Genomic DNA, 27,735 nt, shown 5'->3' with positions numbered 1-27,735 from the left:
CCCACGGGGACTGTGGGGGAGTAAGTGGTCCCCAAAGACATAGTTACAAGTTTTTTCGACTACGCTGAATAAAATGGCTATCTCAGAATTTTGATCCGTTGACTTTGGGAAAATAATTAGCGTGGGAGGGGGCCTAGGTGCCCTCCAATTTTTTGGTCACTTAAAAAGGCACTAGAACCTTTCATTTCCGTTAGAATGAGCCCTCTCGCACGACATTCTAGGACGACTGGGTCGATACGATCACTCCTGGGAAAAAAAAACCAAAAGAACAAAAAAACAAACAAACAAATAAACATGCATCCGTGATCTGCCTTCTGGCAAAAATGCTAAGTTCCACATTTTTGTAGATAGGAGCTTGAAACTTCTACAATAGGGTTCCCTGATACGCTGGATCTGATGGTGTGATTTTCGTGATTCTATGACTTTTAGGGGGTGTTTCCCCCTATTTTCTAAAATAAGGCAAATGCTCTCAGGCTCATCACTTTTGATGGGTAAGACAAAACTTGATGAAACTTATATATTTAAAATCAGTATTAAAATGCAATTCTTTTGATATAGCTATTGGTATCAAAATTCTATTTTTTAGATTTTTGGTTACTATTGAGCCGGGTCGCTCCTTACTACAGTTCGTTACCACGAACTGTTTGACCACGAACTGTTTGACACGAAAAATGTCGCTATTATTTTTGGACCTACTTTTTGAGTGTTTCTTTCAAGCCAATTGTTAATTTTTTTTTTACCCTTTTTCGAGCCTTATTTTTGGGAAAGGTGCCCAAGCCTATTCTTTCTTTTTTTTACACATTAGGTTAGGTTTTAACTGGCCAGCAACTTGCAGATTTGAACTGTAAGGTGAGAAGAAAAAAAGTTTTTCTGCCATTTGGGGTAAAATTTTCATTGAGGAATGAACGTTTCTCATCAGTTTTTTGTTGTATTGGTGTCTATTTGGACCAAAGACATGAGTATATAGGTATAGAGCCAATCAAATAAGTTTAGAACCCCGCTTGGAGGGGTGAAAGTTTCAGACTGATTAGAATCCAACAATTGATGTTCGATCAATGGACTGTCTAACACTCCTTTACCTCCCTACTAAACAAAGGTCCTCTTAGCCCAGGGAGTGATTTCCCGAAGTTTCAAACGAGTTGCAAAATTAGGTTTTTAGGCATATTTTGGGCCTGGTTCTAGGGAACTTTGCCCTGAGCCCAAACTTTTTTTTATCACATTAGGGGTCCCAAGTTACTTACAAATTAGTTTTCAAGCCGTTCGGAAAAGAGAGTTTGACCTTCTTTAGAGCCCCATGTTTTGGCAAGTCATTCATTTCCTTTTTAGGTTTCTTCGCTTGTGTCTTCACTTAGCTTAATCTACTATGGGTAGCCTACACATTTCAAGATAACTGTTAAAAAGAAACTGTTCTTGAGCCCAATATAGGGACTCGGGCACTCAAATTAAATTTGTGAGTTAGTGTCCCTGCATGAAAAGATGTTTTCTTGCTTGGACATTTTTTTTTTCATCGCTCTTTACCTGAAGTTTGCTGTCACTAACTATTTGTTGACAGGTTGGACCTGTTTACATTATGATTATCGTTGAGTTTCTAGTAATTAATCCATATTAGTTTCTACGTTTTTCAGAGCTTATATTTTTGGCCGCTAGGAAAAAACTGTCAGATCTCCCTACCCAACTATGCTTGTTCTGATAAATATTAATGTGTACTCTAGATTTCAACTAGAATTCTTCTGTTTCATTTGTAACAAAGTAGGTATTCAACTATGAAAGGAAAATTTATATACAAGTAGAGTATATATTTTTTTTTTCAGTCAACATGCGTAAATATTTTCTTTAAATTCCAATTTCTTTATAGGCCAAGCCGGTACTCCTTCAGTAGAGGCCTCGAAGGAATCCGAGAGTAGCTCGGGGGAGTCTTCCGACTCAGGTTCTGAATCAGCAGAAGAAGGTGAAGAAGAAACACCAATAACATCATCCTCTGTTAAAAAGGAACCCGAGAAGGAATCTCTTCGGACAGATCTTGGGTCTCTGCTTGCAAGGTTTGTCTCTTTTCTCGGATGCACTAAGAGTACTGCCAACCCATCTCATATAGAACTAACTGTTATAGAACATTTATCCAGGAATAATACACTTCTATAATATTGCATATTTGTACAGTAAATATTAGGATTGGGGGCTGCAGGCTGATATGATGGAGAGGGGGGGGGGGGTAACGGAAAACCTTAACGGGGAATTCTTATATAAGTTTTCCCAATTGTCCACGAGAGGTCATTCAGACTAATAGGAAAGCTGAATTTAATTTCACTTTAATTGGGGATATTACTAGACTGATTGTGCAATTTAGATACTCAGGGGGTGACATCTCCTTTGTTGGTTTGGATCCGGTATTTTAGAGAGAAACATTAGCTTTTAAGTTCCGAACCATCATAGTAAAAACTTGAATTTAAGCTAAACAGAAGTTTTCATGGAAGTTTCATGGAGGCATCAGATTTCTTCCTATCTAGCAAAATTCTCTTTTGTTTAAAACATACATTAATTAATTTAAATGAAAACTAGTCTTCAAAAATAGAAGGAAGGACGAAGCAAAGGAAAGAAACACACACACAAAAAAAAACGATCAATTTGAATTTAAAAAATTTCCACAACATTAATGAATTGTATCCTAATATGAGACAAGAAAGAGTAAAAAATTAACAAGGTTAAAGTGAATCAAATAAAAATCCAAAACTATGGGTGACCTATAATTTACAATTATAGGAAATAATTGAAAATTATTGAAATTATAGGAAATAATTCCTTTCAAAATGTGTTAGGTACAATATTTCTGCATATTATGAAGTAAGAATTGTTTTCTGACTTCAAACTGTCCAAATACTTTATCCCCCCCCCCTTTTTGTGCAAATATATAGCCCAAATTATATGTTTTCATGTATTTGGTCACTTGTCTTATGTCTTGTCTCACGCTAAGCTGAAAGAAACAAACAAAGAAACCGGTTTTTTTTCGAGTTTTACACGGCGTAAACTTCAGTGAGTGGCGTATAATACACAAGTACCAAAATTTCTTCCACCTACGGAAAGTAAAAACCCGAAACTCAAATAAAACTCAAATTTGGAAGGCCTTATTTTCCACGGGGGGGGGTATTATTCTGAGGGCATTTTCCAGGGGGCGGTAATTTTCGCGGGGGTGTATTATCCATGTGGTTCTGGGGGAAGAGGTATTTTCCGGGTGGTAAACTTTGGGGGGGGAGTAAATGCCAACCACCCATTTATTGCGTATTTGCTAACAAATCTTGAGAACGCAGTAAACTTGTAATGTTTTTGGTACAGCCTAGACATCAAGGTAAAAAGCAGTGCATTTAAGAATTTCCTGTTACAAATTAGTTTTTCAGTGCATTTTGGTACAAATTCGTCTTATTCACTTATTTCTATCTCTAACGCTTGGTCTAGTTTTACTTTTACTGACATTTTCCTCCAAGCCTTTCTTTTGGCAATATTCATCAGGCGAATGAATAAAAATGAATTTTTTCATAGACTTTAAGCAAATCTTTCGTCGTGAATATAGGGTCCTCTATTCGTGAGGGAGGATGAAGTGACAGTAAAGGATAGTCGCACTCAATTTTGCTCTAGGTTTTTCTTCTGTGAAATAGATAAAAGTTGTTTTGGGGATAAAGACCCTAAATTACTTAAATAGCCTATATCAGAGGGTTCATAGATAAATCAAAAAGAACAAAAGATAGATAGATATGCTCCAACGAAAGTCACCAGACTTCAACCGAACTTCAACTTCACACACTCCTAGTCTTAGTGATTTAGTCTTCTGAACATTTAGTTTCAAACCCATTCTTGCACCCTGAAATTTTAAAACTTCTAAAATTCATTCCTTTGTAAACACTTTCGCCTAAGATGCTTAAATCATCAGCATAATCTGAGTCTAGGTGAATGTTACCTCTCCATTTGATTCCATGTTCTTCAATAGCTGCTGTTGTGCTCCTTAGGACAAAGTCCATTAAAATAATCAACATCAATTAGGATTAAAGACAACCCTGCTTAATTACTAATTCAATGCGAAACCAGCCTCAATTCCTATCTTAACTGCAGCAATGTTATCTCGCACATTTCACTTATCACTTTGATGTATTTATCTGGCATACCATGCAAAGATAGGATCTTAACTGAACTCTTCCATTGGCTTAATTAAACGCTTACTCATAATTTATGAAACTGAGGACTAAAGGAATCCGATGACTCTGGCACTTCTCAATTATTAATCTAAGTGTTAAAAATTTTTCGATGGATTTTGTCCCCTTCTTAAAACCGGTTCTTCTGTTCTTCTTGCTGTTCGTCTTGTAAAACTTTATCTACAGCATCTGGAAGTCTAAAAAGTTTCATCATACTATATAATTTGCTTACTACAAAAGCCAACCTAATGCCTCTATAATTTCCAGATTCACTCTTATTACCTTTCTTTTTGAGGCGTTTAATTAAGTTCATTAGTTTATTAACCCAGATTAATAAACAAATAAATAAATTTAGCAACACTTTTGCGCTGGCGAAAACCTGCAAGGGTTCGCGGTCGCGCAAAAGTCCACTCAACTACTTAGCTATTAACTTTACTATTTACTTAAACCTCAACTATCTAATTAAAACTATTATAAATAAACCAAAAATGAATAAACTATAGCCTACGAAAAAATAGATAAATGAATAAATGACTGAATTAAAATAATAATAGATAAATAGGAATATAAAAAAATAATAATGAAAAATCCAGTCTCTATCACTCTTCAATACTCAACTCCCTCTCCCCCAGCCCTTCCAACAATACCTTAGTCCCTGCCCATCCTTACCTTCCCCGCGCACTCTTTCCTGTCCAGCTCCTCTTCCTTCCTACCCACCCTACCAGCCATAAAAAATTTAACAATTTTCCCCCAAAAGATAATCTTTTAAATTCTTTTAAAACTAAGGTACGTGTTCCGCCGCCCTAATGCTCAATGGCACCTTATTCCATACAGATGGGCACAGGTGTTTCATTGAAATTAAACACCTGGTACCACGACTTACATCGAAAACTATATTATCACTTTGCCTAGTTCCATAATTCTGCGGGTCACTATTAATTTGGTAAAAGCTCTTAAGAACGTCGGGAGTTAAGCCATTCGTATACTGAAACGCAAATCCTGTAGCCTGGTCATCTCGTATATGGCCAACATTAAGGACCTTCAGGGACTTAAAACAAGCACATGTGTAATGAATATCCTAGACATACCTACCGATGGACCTAACTCAACAGAACGTCATTAGAAATGTCTCTAGAACATTTGTCCACAATAGACTTAATGAAATGAAAATTTCCAGCCTTTCCAATACGAGATTCGCTTTTCTCACCAGGTTCTTCACAAAGAAACATCCAAGAAAAATATTAACAGAATTCCCTTTCCAGTGAAGACCATTGCATCCGCCCAACGGACAAGATTTTTTAATGTGAACATAGCACTAAAAATTGTATTTTTGGAAGTTCTGACGCTAGCACACCTGTTGAAGGTGGAACAGCTAGAAAAAGAGATAACCCGCTACTGGCTAGACATCATGGCTCTAAGTACTGTCTCCAACTCAAGCTGAGGTTGTTCAAGAGCAACGTCCTCTCAATGTTTTGCTGTGGTTCTGATACTATGCACATTGATCAACTACTTGAAAAGAAACTCCTCGCGTTGGATAACATGTGTTTAAGGCGCATTTTAAATAGCAACTGGTCCCAAAAAGTAACAAGCGCTACCATACGACAGAAGACATCTCAGTCAGTGGTAACCAAAGTGATCAAATATACGAAGTGGAGATGTCTCGTTCATCTCATCCGGATGCCTGAAACTCAACTACCGCCATTCAGTGGTAGACGTTTGGTACCAGAAGTAGAGGACGCCCCAAAAACACCCTACGACGCAGCTACTGGGTTGACCTCACAAACCACAATTCCTCAATCCAACCTGAATGGGAAGATGTCTTGGTGACTACAGCGATGAGAGATGACTGGTGACTTCTCTTAGATACCCTAAGCGCATCTGTTGGCGCAGGAGGATCTAAGGTAAGGTCTTCACAGATAAGGCAAACAAAGTTAAAATGGTATCATCAGAAAACGAGATAAGACACACATCTTTCAAGTAAATACGCATGAAATCAATATAGATAAAGTAAAGCACTGGACCTAACACTGAAACTTCACATGATTCAACACTACTTTGAGAGATCTCCCGGTGAGATAACTTTCAAACCACTATAAGCTCTTTCCTTGGACGCCTTACGACTGTATCTGGCTTCGTAGTGTTTGAAAATCAGCTATATTGAATGCTTTGCGAATATCTATAAAGACAGACAAAGCTGTTTTTTCATTTCTGACCATACAATTGTTAATAGATTCCATAAATTGTCGCAAACCATTTGTCGTCGAGTACTCTTTGCAAAATCCGAATTGGGTCTTAGTCAGTAAACCAATAGCCTGTAGGAAACTGTATAGACGTTTATGAACAACTTTTTCTGATAATTTCGAAAATAATCTATTGATAGAAATCGGTCTCCAATTCTTAATTCCATTTTTAGGGCCACCTTTATGAAGAGGTATTATTTTCGCAACTTTTAGCTGATTAAAGAAAATGACCTTTTCAAATGACAGATTTATAATAATAATCAGACACGTTAGAATATAATCCATTATTGCCCTAAACGCTCGAAGAGATCCAGGTGAACACACCGTACTAATTGTATTCTTTCTCCTACCAAATTCAGATTCAGTTCAACAAACTTCAACCTTACCTTCAACCTACTCACTAAGATCATCTCTTTCATTTAGTTCAACCCATTCTTCAGAAGGAATCCAACACCACCACGACCCATCACCGCTCGGTTCTTAACACGAAGACTATAACTTGGAAATGAATACAGTAAAAGAGACTCGTCAGAACTAAAAAAAAAATTCACATAATCTTATACTAGCAAATGAAGAAAATTGTTCAACATATTCCAATATATCCAGGCAGATCGTAGACGTAACTTCACAACCAAGATATTTAAAAGTTCGTTTACAACATCAGCAGTACCTAGGATCTTATAAATTTTAATCTTATTAGTACTGTCACTACTTCTTCCTCATAAACTAAATCTTCCTTTACTTCCAAACTGTTACAAACTTATTCCCTTCTATGTCATTTCTTGTAACTTAATCTCTGTTAGAAGGTTTTCAAAATGTTCTGCCCGTCTCTCTTTAACTCTCTCTCTCTCTCTCTCTCTCTCTCTCTCTCTCTCTCTCTCTCTCTCTCTCTCTCTCTCTCTCTCTCTGTATATATATATATATATATATATATATATATATATATATATATATATATATATATATATATATATATATATATATATATGATTATATGTATAAAATGTTCAATAAATGCAATATCTATTGTAATAAAAAATTTAGTAATAATTTTTAATTGCACTGATATGAGAATAAAATGGGCAACTTATTTGCCTTTACTTTAAATATTGGAATTCTCTATTCAAATCAATTAAAGGCATTCTGTAAATCAAATACTTGCAGTTACCGGCTGGCCGTACTTATACCGTCTAACATCTTTTCAGAAAAGTACTAGTCAAACCTTAGTGTGCCGAGTTGGGTATTCAGGGTGTTGCTGTCCTCGTATATTCGGCAGTATTTATTCGTGGTTCTAATTTCACCCTTTAATTCACATTGAAGAAAAATTGTCGTTTATTGCACAAAATATGAAAGGGACTTCTGTTAAAGTTATGCTATTCAAAGGAAAATAAAATATTTCAAAACTGACTCGCTTGCTCATAGTCAAATTTTAATCTTTTGAGCGGAATTTTTCGCCAAGAAAAGCTTTGTATGAAACTACTCTATATCATTTTTCATTCTCCAAAAGTTTGATAAACGGAAAAGCAAATTAGGTTGTTTGAATTCCAATAAAATTGTAATCCACCTATTAACTACAGAACAACGTGCCATGCTTTACAAAGACAGTTACTGCCAACTTTTTATTGCAGAATTCTCCAAAATTGGATGAAAAAGTGAAGGACTTATCCGCTTACTGATATTGGCTTCAAAGATCTAAAAAAATAATTTCTTGTTTTTTAGTTTGCCTGAGCCGTTCCCAGACCCAAACGACGTATCTCACACTATTTCCAAAGCATGTAAGATCTCCCAAGTGGCTATTTATCCGGTGGTTGTGTTTGCAGAGCCATATTTACTTCACAAGTGATAAGGGAATAAGCCATGATATGGATTAAAAGCATTTCAGAACTTCTCCAAAAGCGACCTAATATAGTGTTATGCACTATTGAACAAAACCATGGCAGAAAAAGCAGTTAAATGCATAAAATAATTTTTGCGGGTTTTTATGACTAAAATCTTTGAATATAAAACCTATTCCTATGATAATGATGTAAATTATATTTTTTCCTCTCCAATAAATAAAAAAACGGGTATTTATGATCTTTTGTTTTTTGGCCCAAACTTATGTTTTGTTTTTTCTCCTTTTTGGGAAGGATTGCTAATTTAGGGTCATCTGTTTATCTTTCATGTTATTTTTATTTTTCTGTTTTTAGAAAAAATAAACAAAGAGAGGTGGAGTTCCTAATTCTTATTAGTCAAAGAACTATTAGTAGTTGCGTCATTTTTCTCCGATATACAGTTTTGTTTTTTAACAAGCTAGTATATGCTCCTTGGCTTATATTCTTTTTAGCAGAATTTAAAACTTAGATTTTAACACACTGATTGCATAAAAATTTTTCTTACCAAATGCTAGATAATATTTTATATTGCATATTCTCTACAAAGAAAATAACAGGACAGCTTCTAATGCTTTAAATAAATATTTTATACATTGATGTTTCAGGAGTGCCAAGGCGAGGGACACTAATACTTCATATACTACATCAAAGTCTGAGAGCACGACAAGCCCCCCCTTCTCGCGCTCTCGGACTTTGACATCAACTACACAGTCTCATTCCCGACATGACACACCCACAAAGAATGCATCGTCTCGTTTTGGTGATGAAACTACGACAACTCCATCATCACGCTATGGTAATGATTCAATTTCTTCTTCAAGATATGGCAACTCTACGGATAACCTGACTGGATCAGCTCTCTCAAGAAGTCGAACAGGTAAGTGTAAGCCTTTACTCTGCTTACACAGATTGGTTATGTTTGAACGAAATTAATACTAAAATGAGCAATGAACCTGTCTCACTTAATTAGCGTGCATTTTATGCGTCATTTCCTTAGTTTGTTTAGTTAATGAATGTGGAAGAAAATATTTATCGCATATTAATTCAAATAAAGAGATGTTTGATTTTTTTTTTAATAGTCAATCAACAAAAAATTATCCTTTGCGGCACACGCCCCCTTTGGGACCATATAGCTTGTGGCAAAAGGAAGCAGACTTTAAATCAGTCTATTGGTAGAAAGGAAACTCTTCATTTGGTTTACAGAAAAACAGTAGAAACAAGCTCCTTATCGTAAGCCACTAATGTTTGTTTATAATACCCTGCAAAGACTTTAAGAATTAACCTTATTACAGTTCAACTCCAAAAACGAAAGCGTTTGTTTGACTTTGACTTTGTTTACAAGATAGACTAAGAAAAACCTTCTATGCCGTCCATTATTCAGCATTAGCTTGTCATTTTCAGACCATCCATGTTGTTTGGCAAAAGGGTATTAGTTGAAAGTTTTCAATATTTTTTTTTTATGTTCATAAAAAAGTATAACCGTTATTCATTTAAACAGGGAATTCAAACTCTATTTGCGCTATCATATTCCAAGTGAAGGATAAAAATTTTCACCAATCGACTGTTTGGAAACAGTCGATTGGAAAAGTTATTTTTTCTTGTATGGAAAGCTCTTGTTTTGATGTTCGGGCGAGCAGGGTTCCTAAGTACTTTACGGTAAGAGCAGTAAAGAAAGAGAAATTACAAATATATGATAAAAACTTTGTTTATTGCCCTAGTTCTATTTCTAGATTGTATATATAAAGCTTTTATATAAATTGTTTCGTATTTTCGCTTGTATTCTAACCGAGGCTGTTCTCCTACTGAATCAGCAGTTTGATTTACATCATCCTTCATTTCACGCATTTTCATGTAACCTTTGGCAGATTATTTGTTCCAACTGATCCATTATGTTTCGGGAGATCCCATAATTTAAAGGACGTGCACTGCGTTCCTCGACATCTTCATCGAGGTCTAAAAATGCATTTGGACATATGAAGGTGGTTCAAAATGACCTTCAGAGGTTTGTCATGGATGTGCCGCTAAATTTATTTTGTGATAAATTTGGTCAGCTACTTTGAAGCTGCAAAAATTACGACTTTTGATGGTTTGATCATCACTTGCGATGAATGAGGCTAACGCAAAACATTTGTTCAAATTTTAGATTTGTTTGTGGAACTCTCTAGAGAGCAAGTGACGTCCTATAAAAGGCCAAACCAATTCATTTGGAAACTGTTGAGGTGAGAATAATTCGACCCAGCAAACGGAAACTCCAAATAAATCAATTTTGTTGGGTACTCTTTTCTCGGAAAAATGGAGGAATCCACAGTGAATACATACTTCATTGAAGGGTCCCAATGACTTTTAATTAATGCTTGTATAGTTTACTGCATCCTTATTGGTTTGTACTGGATTTTGCTCTGAAGTTTGTTGGCGTGGAAGATTGTGATAGCGCTATTCTTCTAATGTAATATTTCTGTCATTTTTGAATTGTTCTGATTCTCACTGTTGCTTTCTTCAAACAGCACAATTCTTCGCTCTTGAATTTCATTTTTGACATGTTCTGATACTTGCTTTCATGTGTTTGCTAATGGCACAATCTTTTGTTGTTCAATGTTATTTTTCCATTTTCTGATTCTCGCTATCACTTGTAATTCTCACTGTCATTTATCTTTCAACAGTATATTTCTTTTCTCTTCATTTTAATTTTGATTTGCTTCAATCCTCGTTGTTGCATGTCTTGGAACCGCATATTTTTTTTCCTGCACTTTTTTATTTTGACTCGTTGAAATTCTCACTACCGCTTATCTTTTTACTGCATATATCTTTGTTCTTCAGTTTTGTTTTTAACTGGTTGCAATTGTTGCTTCCGTGAGTATTCAAATTATAAATTTCTCTGTTCTTCATTTACATTTTCATCCGTGAATTTAAAACTGTCAGGTTGCACTCTTAATCTTGCCTCATATGATGGGCCATATGGGCCATTTGTTCATTTTCAGCAAAAAGTTAATTTACATTTTGTCTTCTAGGTATTATGAAAGTGCTTAAAATGCCTTCTTTATTTTTCATTTTCAAATGGTTCTAAGCCTCGTTGTCACATGTCTTGTAACCGCATATTTCTTTGTTCTTCACTTTCGTTTTGATTCGTTTCAATTATTGCTGCTGCTCATCTTTTAACTGGATATTTCTTTGTTCTTCAATTCCGTTTTTGACTTGACTGACTTGACTTAATGCTCCTGCCGAAATGCTTCCGGCGTCGAGAGTGATGCTACATGGTGCCTCCATTTGGAACGGTCTATTGCAAGGATGTGGACATCCTCCTGAATATTTATCATGACTAAGAAGGCACCTGTCGTGTCCTTCTATCTGGTTGGGGGAGAACCTCTTGGGCGTTTCCCGCCGTGCAGGACGGGATCAAGGTCAAAAATCGTTCGTGCGGGAGTGTCCGGGGGCATGCGAAGGAGAGGTCCGTACCAGCGTAATGTTCGTTGGGCGAGTTGGACTGAGAAGGGCGTTTGAGCAGTTAACACCAGGAGGTTCTCGTTGCTAACAAAATCGTGCCAACGTAGTCCTTCAATGCGGCGAAGATGTTTTGTTTGGGCTATATTTACGGTGCTAAGCACAGACCGAGTGGCTGGCCAGGTTTCGGCACCGTAAAGAAGCACGGATCCCACCGAAGCATGGTATATGCGCATCTTGGTCCTACGGCTGATAGAAGGTTTCCCCCAAAGGGCACTTAGTCTTCCCACTACTGCTGAGGCTTTGGCAATTCGGTGCATTAGATCTTTAAGGATTGATCCGTCATTTGAGAGGATAGAGCCAAGGTATGTAAATTCCTCAACAATCTCAGCTGGTTTGCCACCGACCATTAGGACTGGCGGGGGAAGAGGCGAGTTACGGGGTTCAACAAACATCACTTTAGTCTTCTGCCAATTAATCGACAGCCCTATCTTTAAGGCTTCATCAGCAAGGATCCGTAGGGCTTCTGTGAGCTTCGACGGTGAATCGGAGATAAGAGCAAGGTCATCGGCATAGTCAGCGTCTGAAAGTACTCTATCACCGTAATGCAACCCAAACTGGAGGCGGTTTATGGTCCGAGTCATAATGTAGTCGATGACTACATTATTACTAAATTATGACTATTAGTTTTCGACTCCTTGTAATTTTGGTTTTCACAAATATTCTAACTGCATATTTCTTTGTTCTTTATTTTTGTTTACAATTACTTAAAATATTTTTTTAAATTTACGGCTACTACAGTGTTATAGAAAAAAGCAGTTTTTTGTAAAAAAAAATTGATTCTTGTACTTATATATTTCTTATATTATTTTCTTGTCGAAAGATAAGCGTCTATAAATAGTGCACTCACTTAATACGTCATACATGGTTATAACCTATACGATTATAACGTCATTCATCCAGCTCGTACATGAAAATGCAGTTTTTTGTCAAAATTGATTCTATTTTAAAAACTATTTAATTTTAAATTACAAACGGCACTAGATGTAGCGATTTCTTTTAAAATGAGCCATTATACAGCTCTCTGTGATTTTCTGGTACCCAGGTAGCCGGGGAGGAAAAAAATAGAAAGAAAAAAAGATGCCGTATATGCAGAATTTCATGGTTGCAGCCACTTTTCTTGATTTTCAAGCCGAGAGACGGTAAAATTCATATTTAGGGTTTCGGACAAGGCGGTTATAATGGTGTACTTCTTGTCTTTGGAGCTATGTCTATGTATTGTCTTGTTCTGACTCTATTTTTAAGGAGCTATGGGTTATTTAGTTTTTACTATGTGGTGTAATCGTCTCTTACTAAGTTGCTAGCTACCGCTGCAACAACCGGATTATACCACCATATAGGCTTCTGAAGTAATTTCTTCTTTTCAAAGTTAAATTAATTACTATGGGCTTGAGTTTGTTCTTTACGATAGACTAGCTACCGCTGCAACCCGGATCTTTACTAGTATAATTCTTCATTGCAAGTTCCAGGTTACTAGCTACCGCTGCAACCCGGACTAGAAAACTTTACTGATGATAATACTAACACTGAAGCTAAGGCCACAACTGTTAATTAATATTTCAGTTACTATGTATAACAGTTATTAGGTACATGTCAGTTCACATAATAACTTTAGCGATCCTGAACTGAAAACTAAAACAAAAAAAGGAATTTCTGTTTATCGAATACACATTAAATCACACGTCATACAACTCATTTATATATATATATATATATATATATATATATATATATATATATATATATATATATATATATATATATATATATATATATATATATATATATATATATATATATATATATATATATATATATATATATATATATATATATATATATATATTATCGCTTTGATCATTTACCTCTTCAAATTACAGATCTTTTTCTTCTTATGGTTATTAGTTGCAATTGAAATCGCATTCTGTGTTTTAAAGTATTCTTTTTATTTAAGTGACTAGCTCTCATTCGATGAATTTTGCGTTTTATCAAGAAGGTTTGGAGATCTGCTGTCACATTTGATTTGTGATAAGAGCCAGAGAATGCAATAACGGTCTTTCCCTCCTACATCTCAAGGGACGAAATTTGAAAGCAAATACCGGTTTGACTTTCTAATTTACATAAAATGAAAACAGAGATGTTTTTGTATCGTATTCAAAGGAAATACATATATATAAGAAAGTAAACTAGAGCAATCGAAATCCCTTTAAGGCCGTGATTAAGTGACCTGATGGAACTCGAAAATCCCATGTTAAATTGAAAATTTATATTTAAAAAGTACTCAAGTATTCATTTGTGGAAGATACCGCTTTTTATATCAGGCCATAGCCTCTTGAAGATGCTACAAAATGTTTGCTAGGATTTTCCTCTATTTCCTCTAATTACTTAAATCTTAGAAAATGTCTAGCTCTTTTACACAAGTGTACTGTATGAAGGATATTGCTTTTAGAACAAAATCGGTACTATCATGAGCAGAAGACAATAACTTATAAGATGATTGCAACCGTTTTTCGATGTATTTTCCTGTTTTCGAACAGTCCCATAGAATATTTTCAGCTACCTGAAATTTTACAAGTTTTTTGCCTGAAAGAATCGTTTCAGATCGCCCTAGAGACCAAATTGACAAGCTGGTATAATTAACCTGCTATTTCCGCCAATGAATAAGTGCAAGGGTTTTTGACAATTGACGGTCTCTAGAGAATTGAGAGACAGAAGGCTACCCTAACTTTAATTTTAAGCCTCGATGTTTTCAAGTTCACTTAATAACAGCCTTATTATCGATATAGCACCATTGGAAGGTATCAGTATTATTATTTATCCAGTATAAAGAATTGTTTTCTTTGTCTGTATCTTTTTTCCAACCACATTAAAAACAAGCGCTCACGTTATACACTTCAAAGACTGTATGTTTTTATATATTCCATTTTTTACACTCATTCATGAAGTGCAAATGTAAAAGGTATTTGTATTTAACTTTGCTAATGTTGCAAAGACAAAATATCCTAATGCTTAGGTCTTAAATTATTATTTTGAAGCTTAATTCACAAACATTGTGTTCCTGAACATTTTTTAATCGGACTTATAATTCATGTTACCGGACTTATAAGTGAAAACTCTGCAAAGGTTTCTTTTTTTATTTATTGGAAAAACTATATGAAAATATCGTTTTTATATTAACTAAAATTGATAAGAAGACTTTTGTCATCAAAGATTTTTCCATAGGAGGGGATATTTTTGAAAGATTTAATGGGGGAGAAGGGCAGTACGGTTTTTTCTTAGCCAATTTAGGAAAAATTTTCCTATTTTGATGGATGTATAACCCTAACTCCCGCATAGTATTTTAAGTTTTTTCAATAAAAAGAAATGTAAGGTCTGGTAGCTATTTCCGTAGATCCAGTATGCTCAATACTTGAAAGATTTAACATAAAAACTACGAAAACATTAATGTGGATTGTTGAAAAATTATCTTACTTGTAATCAGAACTAAGAAAATTTATATATAAAATAAATAAAACGTACCTGTGATACGAAAAAATGACATTTTGCACTATCATGGAAAGGGGCTTGATTTTTTTCTATGGGGTTTTAAGCATTCGTAATATGATGGTGCAATATCCATCAAGATTAGACTACCTTTCGTGGGTGTTTCCCGACGTTTTTGAAATTATGTCACTTAAAACCTATTGATAATTCCTGAGCAGTGCACCTAACCTTAATAAATTTCAAGCAAAACAGAGCCAGGATAAATAAATAAAATAAAGTTTATCTATTATTAAAGTTTAATATTTATTAATTGCTGTTATTTATTATTTATATTATTTATTACTATTATTCATTTTTTATTATTTATTACTATTATTATTATTTATTATTTATTGTTATTTAAAGTTTAATATTATATATCAAAGTTTATTTATTTATTAAAGTTAAATTATTATTAAGTTTTCTTTTTTATTAAACAGCCAGCATATAATAAAGTTTCTTTCAAACAGTTCGTGGTAACGAACTGTAGTAAGGAGCGACCCGGCTCAATAGTAAACAAAACACTAAAAAACGGAATTTTCATACCAATAGTTTCATCAAAAGAATCGCATTTTAATGCTGATTTTAAATATATAAGTTTCATCAAGTAGTTTCATGTATTCATTTACTAGGCATGAATCCCGCGAACATTAAAATCGGTGATTTATTCCTAGCCAAATTTGCGGGCTATCCCCTCTGGGCAATTCGAATCCTAGAGGTAATGACGACGAATACCGGAGACTGCAAATTTGCTGTTTTTCGCTACGGCAAAAACACGTTTTTTGCTACGGCAAAAAAGGGGCTGTTCCCTCTTCAATGCCCTGCTCTTTGCGCTAAAGTTTGACTCTTTCTCTCAACTCTAATTTTTAAAACAGTAAAACCTTTAGCGTAAAGAGCAGGGCGTTGAAGAGGGAACAGCCTCTTTCGTATGCGGGGTAATTTCTGTTCGTTTTAAGTTTTAATGTTGCTCCTTATTTTCAGTTTAAAAAACTTGTTTTTTTTATTTGTTTCATATAAACGCTATTCCCGCCTTAGTTTTATGTTAAGTTTTGGTTAGTTTTCTTTCGGGACTCTTTATTCACAGTTTGATTCCCCATTTTTTTACGACATGGTTTTATGGCACTTGGTATTAATCAAGTGACATATAGCAATCACAAACTCTGTCGGTCTGTCTGTCGGTCCCGGTTTTGCTACTTTAGGCACTTCCATGTAAGCAAGGACGATGTTACTTGGCAGGCGTATCAGGGACCAAACCAGATTAAATTAGAAATAGTCTTTTTCCCGATTTGACCATCTGGGGGGCGAGTGGGGGGCCTGTTAATTCGGAAAAAATAGAAAAAATGAAAGGGAGAGGAAAAATTAGAAAAAAATGACGAAGTATTTTTAACTTACGAACGGTTGATCAGATCTTAATGAAATTTGATGTTTGGAAGGATCTTCATGAAATTTTATATTTAAAAGGAATTCATGTTTCAGAGTTCTTATTTCAAATCTCGACCAGATCTGTTGAAATTGGGGAGAGTTGGAGGGGAGAAATTGGAGATCTTGGAAAACGCTTAGAGTGGAGGAATCTGGATGAAGCTTGGTGGATAGAATAAGCAAATGTCGTAGATACGTGATTGACGTAACCGTACTGGAATCGCTCTCTTTGGGGGAGTTGGGGGAGGGGCTCAGTGCTTTGGCGAGTTTGGTGCTTCTGGACGTGCTAGGACGATGAAAATTGGTAGGCGTGTCAGGGAGCTGCATAAATTGACTTGATAAAGTCATTTTCCCAGATTCGACCATCAGGGGGGCTAAAGGGAGAGGAAAAATTAGAAAATTTTTTTCTAATTTTTTCGTGCGAACATTAAAATCGGTGACTTATTCCTAGCCAAATTTGCGGGCTATCCCCTCTGGGCAATTCAAATCCTAGAGGTAATGACGACGACTACCGGAGACTGCAAATTTGCTGTTTTTCGCTACGGCAAAAACACGTTTTTTGCTACGACAAAAAAGGGGCTGTTCCCTCTTCAACGCCCTGCTCTTTGCGCTAAAGTTTGACTCTTTCTCTCAACTCTAATTTTTAAAACAGTAAAAACTTTAGCGTAAAGAGCAGGGCGTTGAAGAGGGAACAGCCCCTTTCGTATGCAGGGTAATTTCTGTTCGTTTTAAGTTTTAATGTTGCTCCTTATTTTCAGTTTAAAAAACTTGTTTTTTTTATTTATTTCATATAAACGCTATTCCCGCCTTAGTTTTATGTTAAGTTTTGGTTAGTTTTCTTTCGGGACTCTTTATTCACAGCTTGATTCCCCATTTTTTACGACATGTTTTTATGGCACTTGGTATTAATCAAGTGACATATAGCAATCACAAATTCTGTCGGTCTGTCTGTCGGTCCCGGTTTTGCTACTTTAGGCACTTCCATGTAAGCTAGGACGATGTTACTTGGCAGGCGTATCAGGGACCAAACCAGATTAAATTAGAAATAGTCTTTTTCCCGATTTGACCATCTGGGGGGCGAGTGGGGGGCCTGTTAATTTGGAAAAAATAGAAAAAGTGAAAGAGAGAGGAAAAATTAGAAAAAAATGACGAAGTATTTTTAACTTACGAACAGTTGATCAGATCTTAATGAAATTTGATGTTTGGAAGGATCTTCATGAAATTTGATATTTAGAAGGAATTCATGTTTCAGAGTTCTTATTTCAAATCTCGACCAGATCTGTTGAAATTGGGGGGAGTTGGAGGGGGGAAATTGGAGATCTTGGAAAACGCTTAGAGTGGAGGAATCTGGATGAAGCTTGGTGGATAAAATAAGCAAATGTCGTAGATACGCGATTGACTTAACCGTACTGGAATCGCTCTCTTTGGGGGAGTCTGGGGAGGGGTTCAGTGCTTTGGAGAGTTTGGTGCTTCTGGACGTGCTAGGACGATGAAAATTGGTAGGCGTGTCAGGGAGCTGCATAAATTGACTTGATAAAGTCATTTTCCCAGATTCGATCATCAGGGGGGCTAAAGGGAGAGGAAAAATTAGAAAAAATGACGAAGTAGTTTTAACTTACGAACGGTTGATCAGATCTTAATGAAATTTGATGTTGGAAGGATATCATGTCTCAGAGCTCTTATTTTAAATCCCGACCGGATCTGGTGACATTGGTGGGAGTTGGGAGGGTGGAACCTAAAATCTTGGAAAACACTTAGAGTGGAGGGATTGGGATGAAACTTGGTGGGAAAAAAGCACAAGTCCTAGATACGTAATTTACATAACTGGAACGGATTCGCTCTCTTTGGGGTAGTTGGGGGGGGGGGGGGGTAATTCTGAAAAATTAGAAAAAATTAGGTATTTTTTAACTTACGAACGGGTGATCGGATCTCAATGAAATTTGATATTTAGAAGGATATCGTGTCTCAAAGCTCTTATTTTAAATCTCGATCGGATCTGCTGACATTTGGGGGGGGAGTTTGGTGGGAATGGAACCTAAAATCATGGAAAACGCTTATAGTGGAGGTATCGGGTTGAAACTTGGTGGGAAAAACAAGCAGAAGTCTTAGACACTTGATTGACATAATTGGAACGGATTCGCTCTATTTGGGGAAATTGGGGGGAGGGTTAATTCTGAAAAAATAGAAAAAATGACGTATTTTTAACTTACGAAGGAGTGATCGGATCTTCGTGATCTTCATATTTAGAAGGACCTCGTAACTCAGATCTCTTATTTTAAATATCAACCGGATCCAGCGTCATTGGGGGGGGGCGGAAATCTTAGAAAATACTTAAAACGGAGAGATCAGGATGAAACTGGATGGGAAGAATAAAAACAAGCCTAAGATACGTGACTGACAATACCTGACCGGATCCGCTCTTTAGTGGAGTGGGGGTGGGGGGGTAATTCCGAAAAATAAGGTATTTTTAACTTACAAACGGGTGGTCAGATCTTAATAAAATTTGATATTTAGAAGGATCGTGTGCTTTAAAGCTCTTATTTTAAACTCCGACCAGATCCTGTGACATTGGGGGGAGTTGGACGAGGAAACCGGAATTCTTGGAAAACCTGAAAATTGGGGTCTTTTCATCTTATGCATAGGTGATCGGATCTTAATGAAACTTGATATATAGAAGGATCTTATGTCTCAGATGCTCCATTTTCGACTTGAATTAGATCCGGGAACATAGGGGTTGGAACAGGGAAACAGAAATCTTGGAAAACGCTTAGAGTGGCGAGATCGGGATTATACTTGATGGGAAGAATAAGCACAATTTCTAGATACGTGATTGACATAATCGGAACGGATCCGTTTTATTTGGAGGAGCTGGGGGTGTTAATTTGGAAAAATGGAAAAATTGGGGTATTTTTAACTTAAGAACAGGTGACCGCATCTTAATGAAATTTGATATTTAGAGGGAATCCATGTTTCAGAGCTCTTATTTCAAATCTCGACCAGATCTATTGACATTTGGGGAGTTGGAGGGGGAAATCGGAAATCTTGGAAAACGCTTAGAGTGGAGGAATCTGGATGAAGCTTGGTGGATAGAATAAGCAAATGTCTTAGGTACGTGACTGACGTAACCGTACTGGATTCGCTCTCTTTGGGGGAGTTGGGGGGAAGGGGTTCAGTGGTTTGGCGAGTTTGGTGCTTCTGGACGTGCTAGGACGATGAAAATTGGTAGGAGTGTCAGGGAGCTGCACAAATTGACTTGATAAAGTCGTTTTCCCAGATTCGACCATCTGGGGGGCTAAAGGGAGAGGAAAAATTAGAAAAATGAGGTATTTTCAACTTACGAATGGGTGATCGGATCTTAATGAATTTTGATATTTAGAAGGACATCGTGGCTCATAGCTCTTATTTTGAATCCCAACCGGCATTAATCCTCTGATTTTTCTTTTAAATGATTGATTCTTAGATTCTATTGATTCTTAGAATTTTTTTAGAGCTCATACCATATGAGATCTTGGCTCTTAGCTCTTCTGGCCTCGTCACAAGTGCCATATGAGCTCTTAGCTCTTGTTCTTTTGTAGAAGGACAGCCAAGGATGCGTGCCTAATTGTTTTATTTACCTCTTTGCTTTGCTTTGTTTCTTTTTTTTCACGAGGGCTGAAATCAAGGACTAGTGACTTTTTTTGCAACAGTTAAGACCATAATACAGTGATGCGGCGTTTATGCCGCATCACTTTTCTTTTTACTCCAAAAAAACGCCGAGTTGACCCGAATATGACCAAAACGCCACTGGAAAGTTGTAAGATAGCATTTTACAAGAATTTAATGATTTTAGCACTATTTAAAAGTCTTTTGTATAGCCTCCCTGTTTTCTGGCCCACTTGCTGGCACCTTCCGTCCCTATATGCAAAGCATGCCGATTTAAAGGAAGAATTTGAACACCTGATAATTCAATGGTTTAATTTAGATGAAGTACAATAACCTATAACAGATGAATCTAAAAATTTCTTTATGGGGAATGGATGTGTTTGGGTCTTCGAAAGTACATCTTTAAGCCAACCGGAGGGGGGAGGGGTCTTGCAAAATATTTCTGGATTTATACAAACATGTTTTCCATTATAGTAAGTAGTTTTTATACGATTCAGCTATTCACCTTTTGGACAAACAGCGAACGAAAATGCAGAAGATAAGTATTAAAACGGTCTTCCCGTGGAAGTAAAGAGTAGTGAAAAAATGAAGTAAAATTACCGTTTATACAAGTGGGAATGCACCCCCTCTCAATGCCGGGATGTTTAGGCCAAAGTATAATTTTCCGTTTGCTAAAAATATTACAATGTACAAATACTATCAATTGATAATTTCCATAAGTCGGGTTTACAACATCGGCCATCCCATCAGCCATAGTTAAAAAATTATACACTGGCAAACAATTGCATTAACTATGGTACAAATTAAATTGAAGTGGATAACTAGGAGAAGGAGGATATGGACAGGCAGAAGCCCTTTATGCATAGATGACAACATAGCCCTTTATGCATAGATGACAAACGATTTAACGGCCCTGTGCAATGCCATTGTCTCTTTTTTATCATTATTATTACATCACGGTAGGAAGGGCAGTTAGGGGAATACAGAAAAAGTTTGGCCTCTCAAAACGAGCCATAGGGTATTAAATGTGAATATTAGTAGTGGAGGCATAATTACTTTAACCGGGCAGATAGGGGGTGTAGACATGAACTACTATCGCGTCAAGACGTTATTACGTGCACCTGGGCAATACTATAGTGCCCACTGTACGTCACATCATAGGGAATGTTTTCTAAGGAAAATGTTTTCTTACATCATAGAGAACGTTTTCAAATCTATAATTTTCAATTTATAATAATCAGAATAACAGAAAAATACGGTTATCAAACAGTTCGTGGTAACGAACTGTAAGTAAGCCGGCCCGGATCAGTAGTAACGAAAACCCTTAAAAAACGGAATTTTGATACTAATAAATACATAAAGAGGATTGAATTTTTATGCTGATTTCAAATATCATTTTTAGTCTTACCCATCAAAAGTTAGCAGCCTAATAAAATGTGCCTGATTTTCGAAAAAAGAGGGAAACACTCTCTAAATTTCATAGGATCTGAATTAGAATCAGATCATCAGATGCAGCGTATCTGAGAACCCTATTTTAGAGATTTCAAGCTCCTCTCTGCAAAAATGTTGTATTTTGTATTTTTTTACCAGAAGAAAGAACATGGATGCGTATTTATTAGTTTTTTTCCCCTGGGGTGATAGTATTAACTCAGAGGTCCTAGAATATCGCGAGAGGGCTAATTTGAACGAAATAAAAGTTCTAGTGCCCTTTCCAAGTGACCAAGAAAAATGGAGGGCAAATAGACCCACTCCCACACTCATTCTTCCCAACGTCCCCGAATCAAAATTTTGAGATAGCCATTTTGCTCAGCATAGTTGAAAAATCTAATAATTGTGTCTTTGCGGATGACTTAATCCCCCACAGTCCCCGGGGGAAGGGCTGCAAGTTTGAACTTTTCCCATTGTTTACGTATAGTATTGATTACTGTGAAGTATACAAACATTTTTTGGTGGGGGGTCGGTGTAGGGGTTACGTGGGAGCATCTCTCTATTGAGAGACTTTTTATTGGGGAAGATAACATTTCCATGAAGGGGGTGTCGGATTTCCCAGCATTATTTAAAACCGATCAGAAATTCAATAAAAAAATAAGTTTTTTCAACTGAAAGCAAGGAGCAACATTAAAACTTAAAACGAACAGAATTATTACGCATATGAGGGAATTCATCCCCTCGTCAATACCTTGCTCTTTACGTAATTTTTTTTTTTAGAACTTTAAAATTTATTTTAATTAAACGGCATTTGTAATTCAGGGATCACTCTTGAAGAATTTGAATAAAATCCGAACTTTAGCACAAAGAGCGAGGTATTGACGAGGGGATGAACCCCCTCATATACGTTTCAATCTCTGTTCATTTTAAGTTTTAATTTTGCTTCTTATTTTCGGTTGAAAAGACTTTTTTTTATTTGAAAAGGAAATGAAAATTTCCCTAGGCATCTAAGATGCAGAAAACATTTTCATGAAAAGGTCTGATTTTTAACCATTTCTGCGGGTGATAAAATAAAATAAATAATATTAAAAAACCAAGAAAAATGTCTAAGTATCTTAAAAAAGAAGGTACGGGAAAACAGATAGAACACATCGACACAGTACTCTGTGGCTAAAATTTGACTATATCGCAGTTTGACAGAAGCATTACATCATAGAACTGCAGCCAAAATACTCCAGAATCTCTTCTAAAAAATATCAATTTTGATTAAAAGGAAGAGTTATCGAAATCCAAGTGTCAATAAGGGAAATAGTTTTGAAAATTAAATTAGAGTTACGAAGAAGAAATTACATCATTCATGCCCAGATTAATTAGCTTTTTACATTCTAAAAATCCTGAAAATTACAATTTAATTAGCCCATTTAGGTGACAAAAAGGGTATCTTCTTAGGTTTTAGGTTTATCGCCTAATTATCACACATCCAAATTTAAATCTTCGTTCAAAAATATACTTAAACGAAAAGCAAATTTTTTTTTATGACAGTTGACAGCCTTGTAGGTGGTAATACCTTTTTAAGCAGCTGTTTCCTATTTAAGGTTTGGGGTTTCTTTATTTAGTCTTTTTAAAGCAATACGATTGTATAAAATTAAGGGGCTGTAGCTTCGAAAAAAAAATCTAAATTTAGTTTCAGTCGAATATATTTCCTGCTCGACAAAGTCAAGGCTGTACAAAACTTTTTTTAAATTTTATTTTTAAATTAAAAGCAACCTCATTTGGGAACCAAACGAAAAGCTTTGTCAAAAATGTTGATTAAATTCACTTTTTCTTCTTCACCAAAAGATTTACGGAATTTAAGTCAGTTATTTTCCAAGACATTGGAGAAGAAAAAACGTAATAAGTTTTCTAATTGAATTTGAGATCATTGAAGCAGTAACAATTTCCCTTTGCGAGCTATCATATTTGAGCTAGAGATATGCTGTTATATGCCTACTAAATATAAGCCATTATACTCTCCATAAATTAAAAGCAAAATTATACACTTGGAAGGTTCGAAATATTAGTGTTAGAAAAAAAAAGCTGGTAAAAAATATATTGAGAAGATTCTGTTGGCTTTGCTCAGAAACATGAAAGCAATTTAATTAGTATATATATTTAATAGTATATATATAATTTAATAGTATATATATATATATATATATATATATATATATATATATATATATATATATATATATATATATATATATATATATATATATATATATATATATATATATATATATATATATATATATATATATATATATATATATATATATATATATATATATATATATATATATATATATATATATATATATATATATATATATATATATATATATATATATATATATATATATATATATATATATATATATATATATATATATATATATATATATATATATATATATATATATATATATATATATATATATATATATATATATATATATATATATATATATATATATATATATATATATATATATATATATATATATATATATATATATATATATATATATATATATATATATATATATATATATATATATATATATATATATATATATATATATATATATATATATATATATATATATATATATATATATATATATATATATATATATATATATATATATATATATATATATATATATATATATATATATATATATATATATATATATATATATATATATATATATATATATATATATATATATATATATATGAACCAGATAAAGTCCCTACAATTGTTTGTGAGGCAAGCGCTACACTAACCCGAAAAATAACCGATTTATGCCTAGAGTTCAAGAACTTTGTGTCTACAGATAAGGCTGTAGCCTATGCTGTTCCTCGACAAGTAGGGCCCCAGGCCTTGCTAATCCAGTAGCTGTCAATCCACAGCCATCTTATAACGTAGTTCTCAAAATGCCAAAATCTCTCGATAATCCCGATGTTTGTAAGCAGTTTTTCGCAGCGTTTTTCCCAACTCAGCGGAAATAAGTGAGCAAGAAAGTTGAAACAGGAATGGAAACTGTACGTCAAATCCAAATCATCTGTAGAAAATTGTCGAGAAAATGAAAACTGGTAAGCCTGAGGCTGCTGCTATGCGCAAAGAGAAACTGTTTTTTGCCGTATTTAAGCAGATTTGACCTAATATGATTCATACTGATGTAGAATTGTTCCAAGTACATAAAGGGCAATAGAAATCGGTAAATTTGAGCGTTCCAAAGTGCTTAAGCCGTATTTTGGGACCAGGAAGGATCTTGAAGATTTTCTTGCGGTATCAGTTCTGGTCGGCTATGAGAAACTGCCTGCGGAAGACTTCAAATATCTCCAAAAAAAAAAGTTTTTCCTGTCATGGAGTTGGTCACATAGCGGTCGACTGCGTACTGACGACTATTTATGGTCGTTGCGGTGCTTTTGACCATACCTCCACGAAGGGTAATAGGTGTACGAAAGATATATTCTGCATTTTGTACAAAAAGAAAGGCCATACATGCTACAGTGTAAGTTGTCCGGCTAATAATGCGATAAACAATGCCAAACCCCAGTCAAAGTGATTCTAAAACTCGCCTTCTCAAGGTGAAACGAAGAAATGCATCATGGATCCTCCATCGCTTTTGCGATTGTCTCATGGAAATTTTCTAAATCGTTCTGTGTTTTTAAGGGACTTTTTAAGTAAATGTGACATAATGTGTATTCAGAAGCACTTTGCAACTTCTTTGATCCTCACTCTTTTGTAACTATCAACGAATCATAGTGTTCTCAGTCGCTGTCGCTCGGTCACCATCGCTCTCAGTCTTGTGGCCGGCCTTGTGGTGGTCTAGCGACCAATGTGAAGTCATGTTTTCCTTCGTCTAATTTTCATTCAGCAAGTGACTTTTGGCAGTTAGAATCCAGAATTTTTGTGCTAAACAATTAGCTGTCCACGACCGTGATGACCGATCTGAAAGACTTTTTGCCATTAGTGCCGCTCGTTTATCTCAATGCTTGCTAAATATAAAAGAGCAGGGTTTATGCTGCATCGAGACTAGCGACTATATCGGTGTTGGCATTTCCTTTTGATTTTGCCCTTATGGCATAACTCAGCACAGCATTCTGTACTAATCCATCTGGCAGCATCCTGGGACGAACCTCAATAAAGCAAGGGAAGCGTCAGCCCCCGTTCCACCTGATCCCCACGGTTTAAGAGAGAATCTCCCAGTAGGTACACTGATATTTGCGACGGGGAACAGCCCTTCCTCTGCTTGTCTAGTAGGGCTACGTAAAAAACGGCTTGACCCATTTAAATTGAAACCGGCACCCTATTTTTACAATATAAAAATAAATGTTCAGGAACTAGGTCAGTAGATTACAAAATCTTTAATCGGTATAAAAATGTTTTCAAAGAATGGTCGCACATCTAACACCAAACGCTGAATTAATTCAAGATCCTACAGAGTTTCAAGTTGATAAAATGCAGAAAATGTGCTAACACTTTCAAGACTAATTAAGACTATAAGACTTTCAGGACTGTAAGTGTTTTATTTCCAGATTGCCTCTCAGAAATTACAACTGAAAATTTTACTTCTTAAAGCAAATGGAAAGAGAAATAGCGTTTCGAATACACTAGAAAACCAAGAACGTTCCTATTGCTCTTTGTGGGTCTACACAAATGACTTCCTATAAACTTGCTTACAATCCTACTCCCTGGTCTCCAACGCTACCGTTATATGAAAAAAATTCCTAAATAAGAAGGAAGGTATTGTCCCCACCATTTTATCCCCACCATCCCACCATCTTATAATACTTAAATTTTCTTGATAAAAATTTTATCGCAGAAACGATAAGAACGTTTCTGCGATAATAGGGAGTGTAACCATCTCAACCCACTTGCTACACATTTGTTACAAATGTTTATCGCAAACTGAAAGGAGATCAGGGGCTCAACTTCCCCCTTCTGTATTTCTTTTTAGTGCCTCTCAACGAAAGTTTTAAAGACTGTCCTAAAAAGGCTCGTTTTGAGTCTTGATTTGAGCAAAACTATGCAATACATTATTAACTCTATGTGTTCAGAATACGTCGCCTATTATAATGGTTAATTTTTTATGAACTGCTTACGAACACTTTGCCAGTAATTCTTATGAATTTCCTATGAATGCACCGACACGCGCCAGTAAGCTATAGCCTTTGAAAATGATGCACTATTTAATCCGTCTTTCCATAGCTCCAAGCCGATTGGTCATCTCAAAATTTGTGCCAGACAACTGTCTTCCACTAATTTAGCCCAAATTGTTGTTTTGCGGGGCAAAATGTCAAAAATTGATATTTTGCTATCTTGATCTCTTCTGTTACCGAAAAACTAGTACTTAAAATTTCCGCTCCAACAAGTCCTCCCGGTAATAGACAACCACTTGCTCGATAAAATCACCTTCAGTGATAAATCACAAATAAACAGATAGTCGTTTGGAGCCATTCTTCTAGAGAAAAATATGAAAGTTAATATTTTTTGGCTTGCTATTTTACGGTTGTTTGACTTCATGGTGTAACTTTCATTATGATCGTCATAATTTTTATGTATGTTTGAAACAATTTCTGCATATTTTGTCATGTGAGTGATTTTTATCAATGGATTTTGTGTACTTATATAAGCATAAAAAGCAAAACTCTTTGATGCTTACATCTTTATAAATCTCGTGTTTTGGACTTTCAGCTTCTATTGACAGTAGTCACTCTTTCCCGGAATGACTTTACCAAGGACTGTCTGATCAAGGACTCATTTAAATTTAGATGGGGAGGGGGTATCACTCCCTCAATGCTATTGTTTACGTTAAGTTGAAATTGTGTATAACAATGTTTCAACAGTGACAATCACCAATAAAATGCATCACCTTTTAG

General features: G+C 35.3%; 1 protein-coding gene across 8 annotated transcripts in view; it reads left to right on the top strand.

Annotated features, from left to right (window-relative positions):
- The window catches only part of LOC136027226 (RING finger protein nhl-1-like), a 147,321-nt gene that overhangs the window by 93,573 nt on the left and 26,013 nt on the right, over positions 1-27,735 (top strand). For 4 of the 8 annotated variants that reach the window (XM_065704273.1, XM_065704271.1, XM_065704272.1 and 1 more), the window contains 2 exons: positions 1,856-2,039; positions 8,898-9,169. In XM_065704273.1, coding sequence (XP_065560345.1) covers positions 1,856-2,039; positions 8,898-9,169 — 456 coding nt within the window. The remainder of the gene's footprint in view (positions 1-1,855; positions 2,040-8,897; positions 9,170-27,735) is intronic. The other 4 variants (XM_065704279.1, XM_065704277.1, XM_065704278.1 and 1 more) reach the window with 2 other exon arrangements.

The sequence above is a fragment of the Artemia franciscana genome, chromosome 5 (assembly GCF_032884065.1).
Source record: "Artemia franciscana chromosome 5, ASM3288406v1, whole genome shotgun sequence".
NCBI classification, from domain to species: domain Eukaryota; kingdom Metazoa; phylum Arthropoda; class Branchiopoda; order Anostraca; family Artemiidae; genus Artemia; species Artemia franciscana.
Note: the sequence above shows the minus strand (reverse complement) of the source record. Positions and strands in the feature narration are given on the sequence as shown.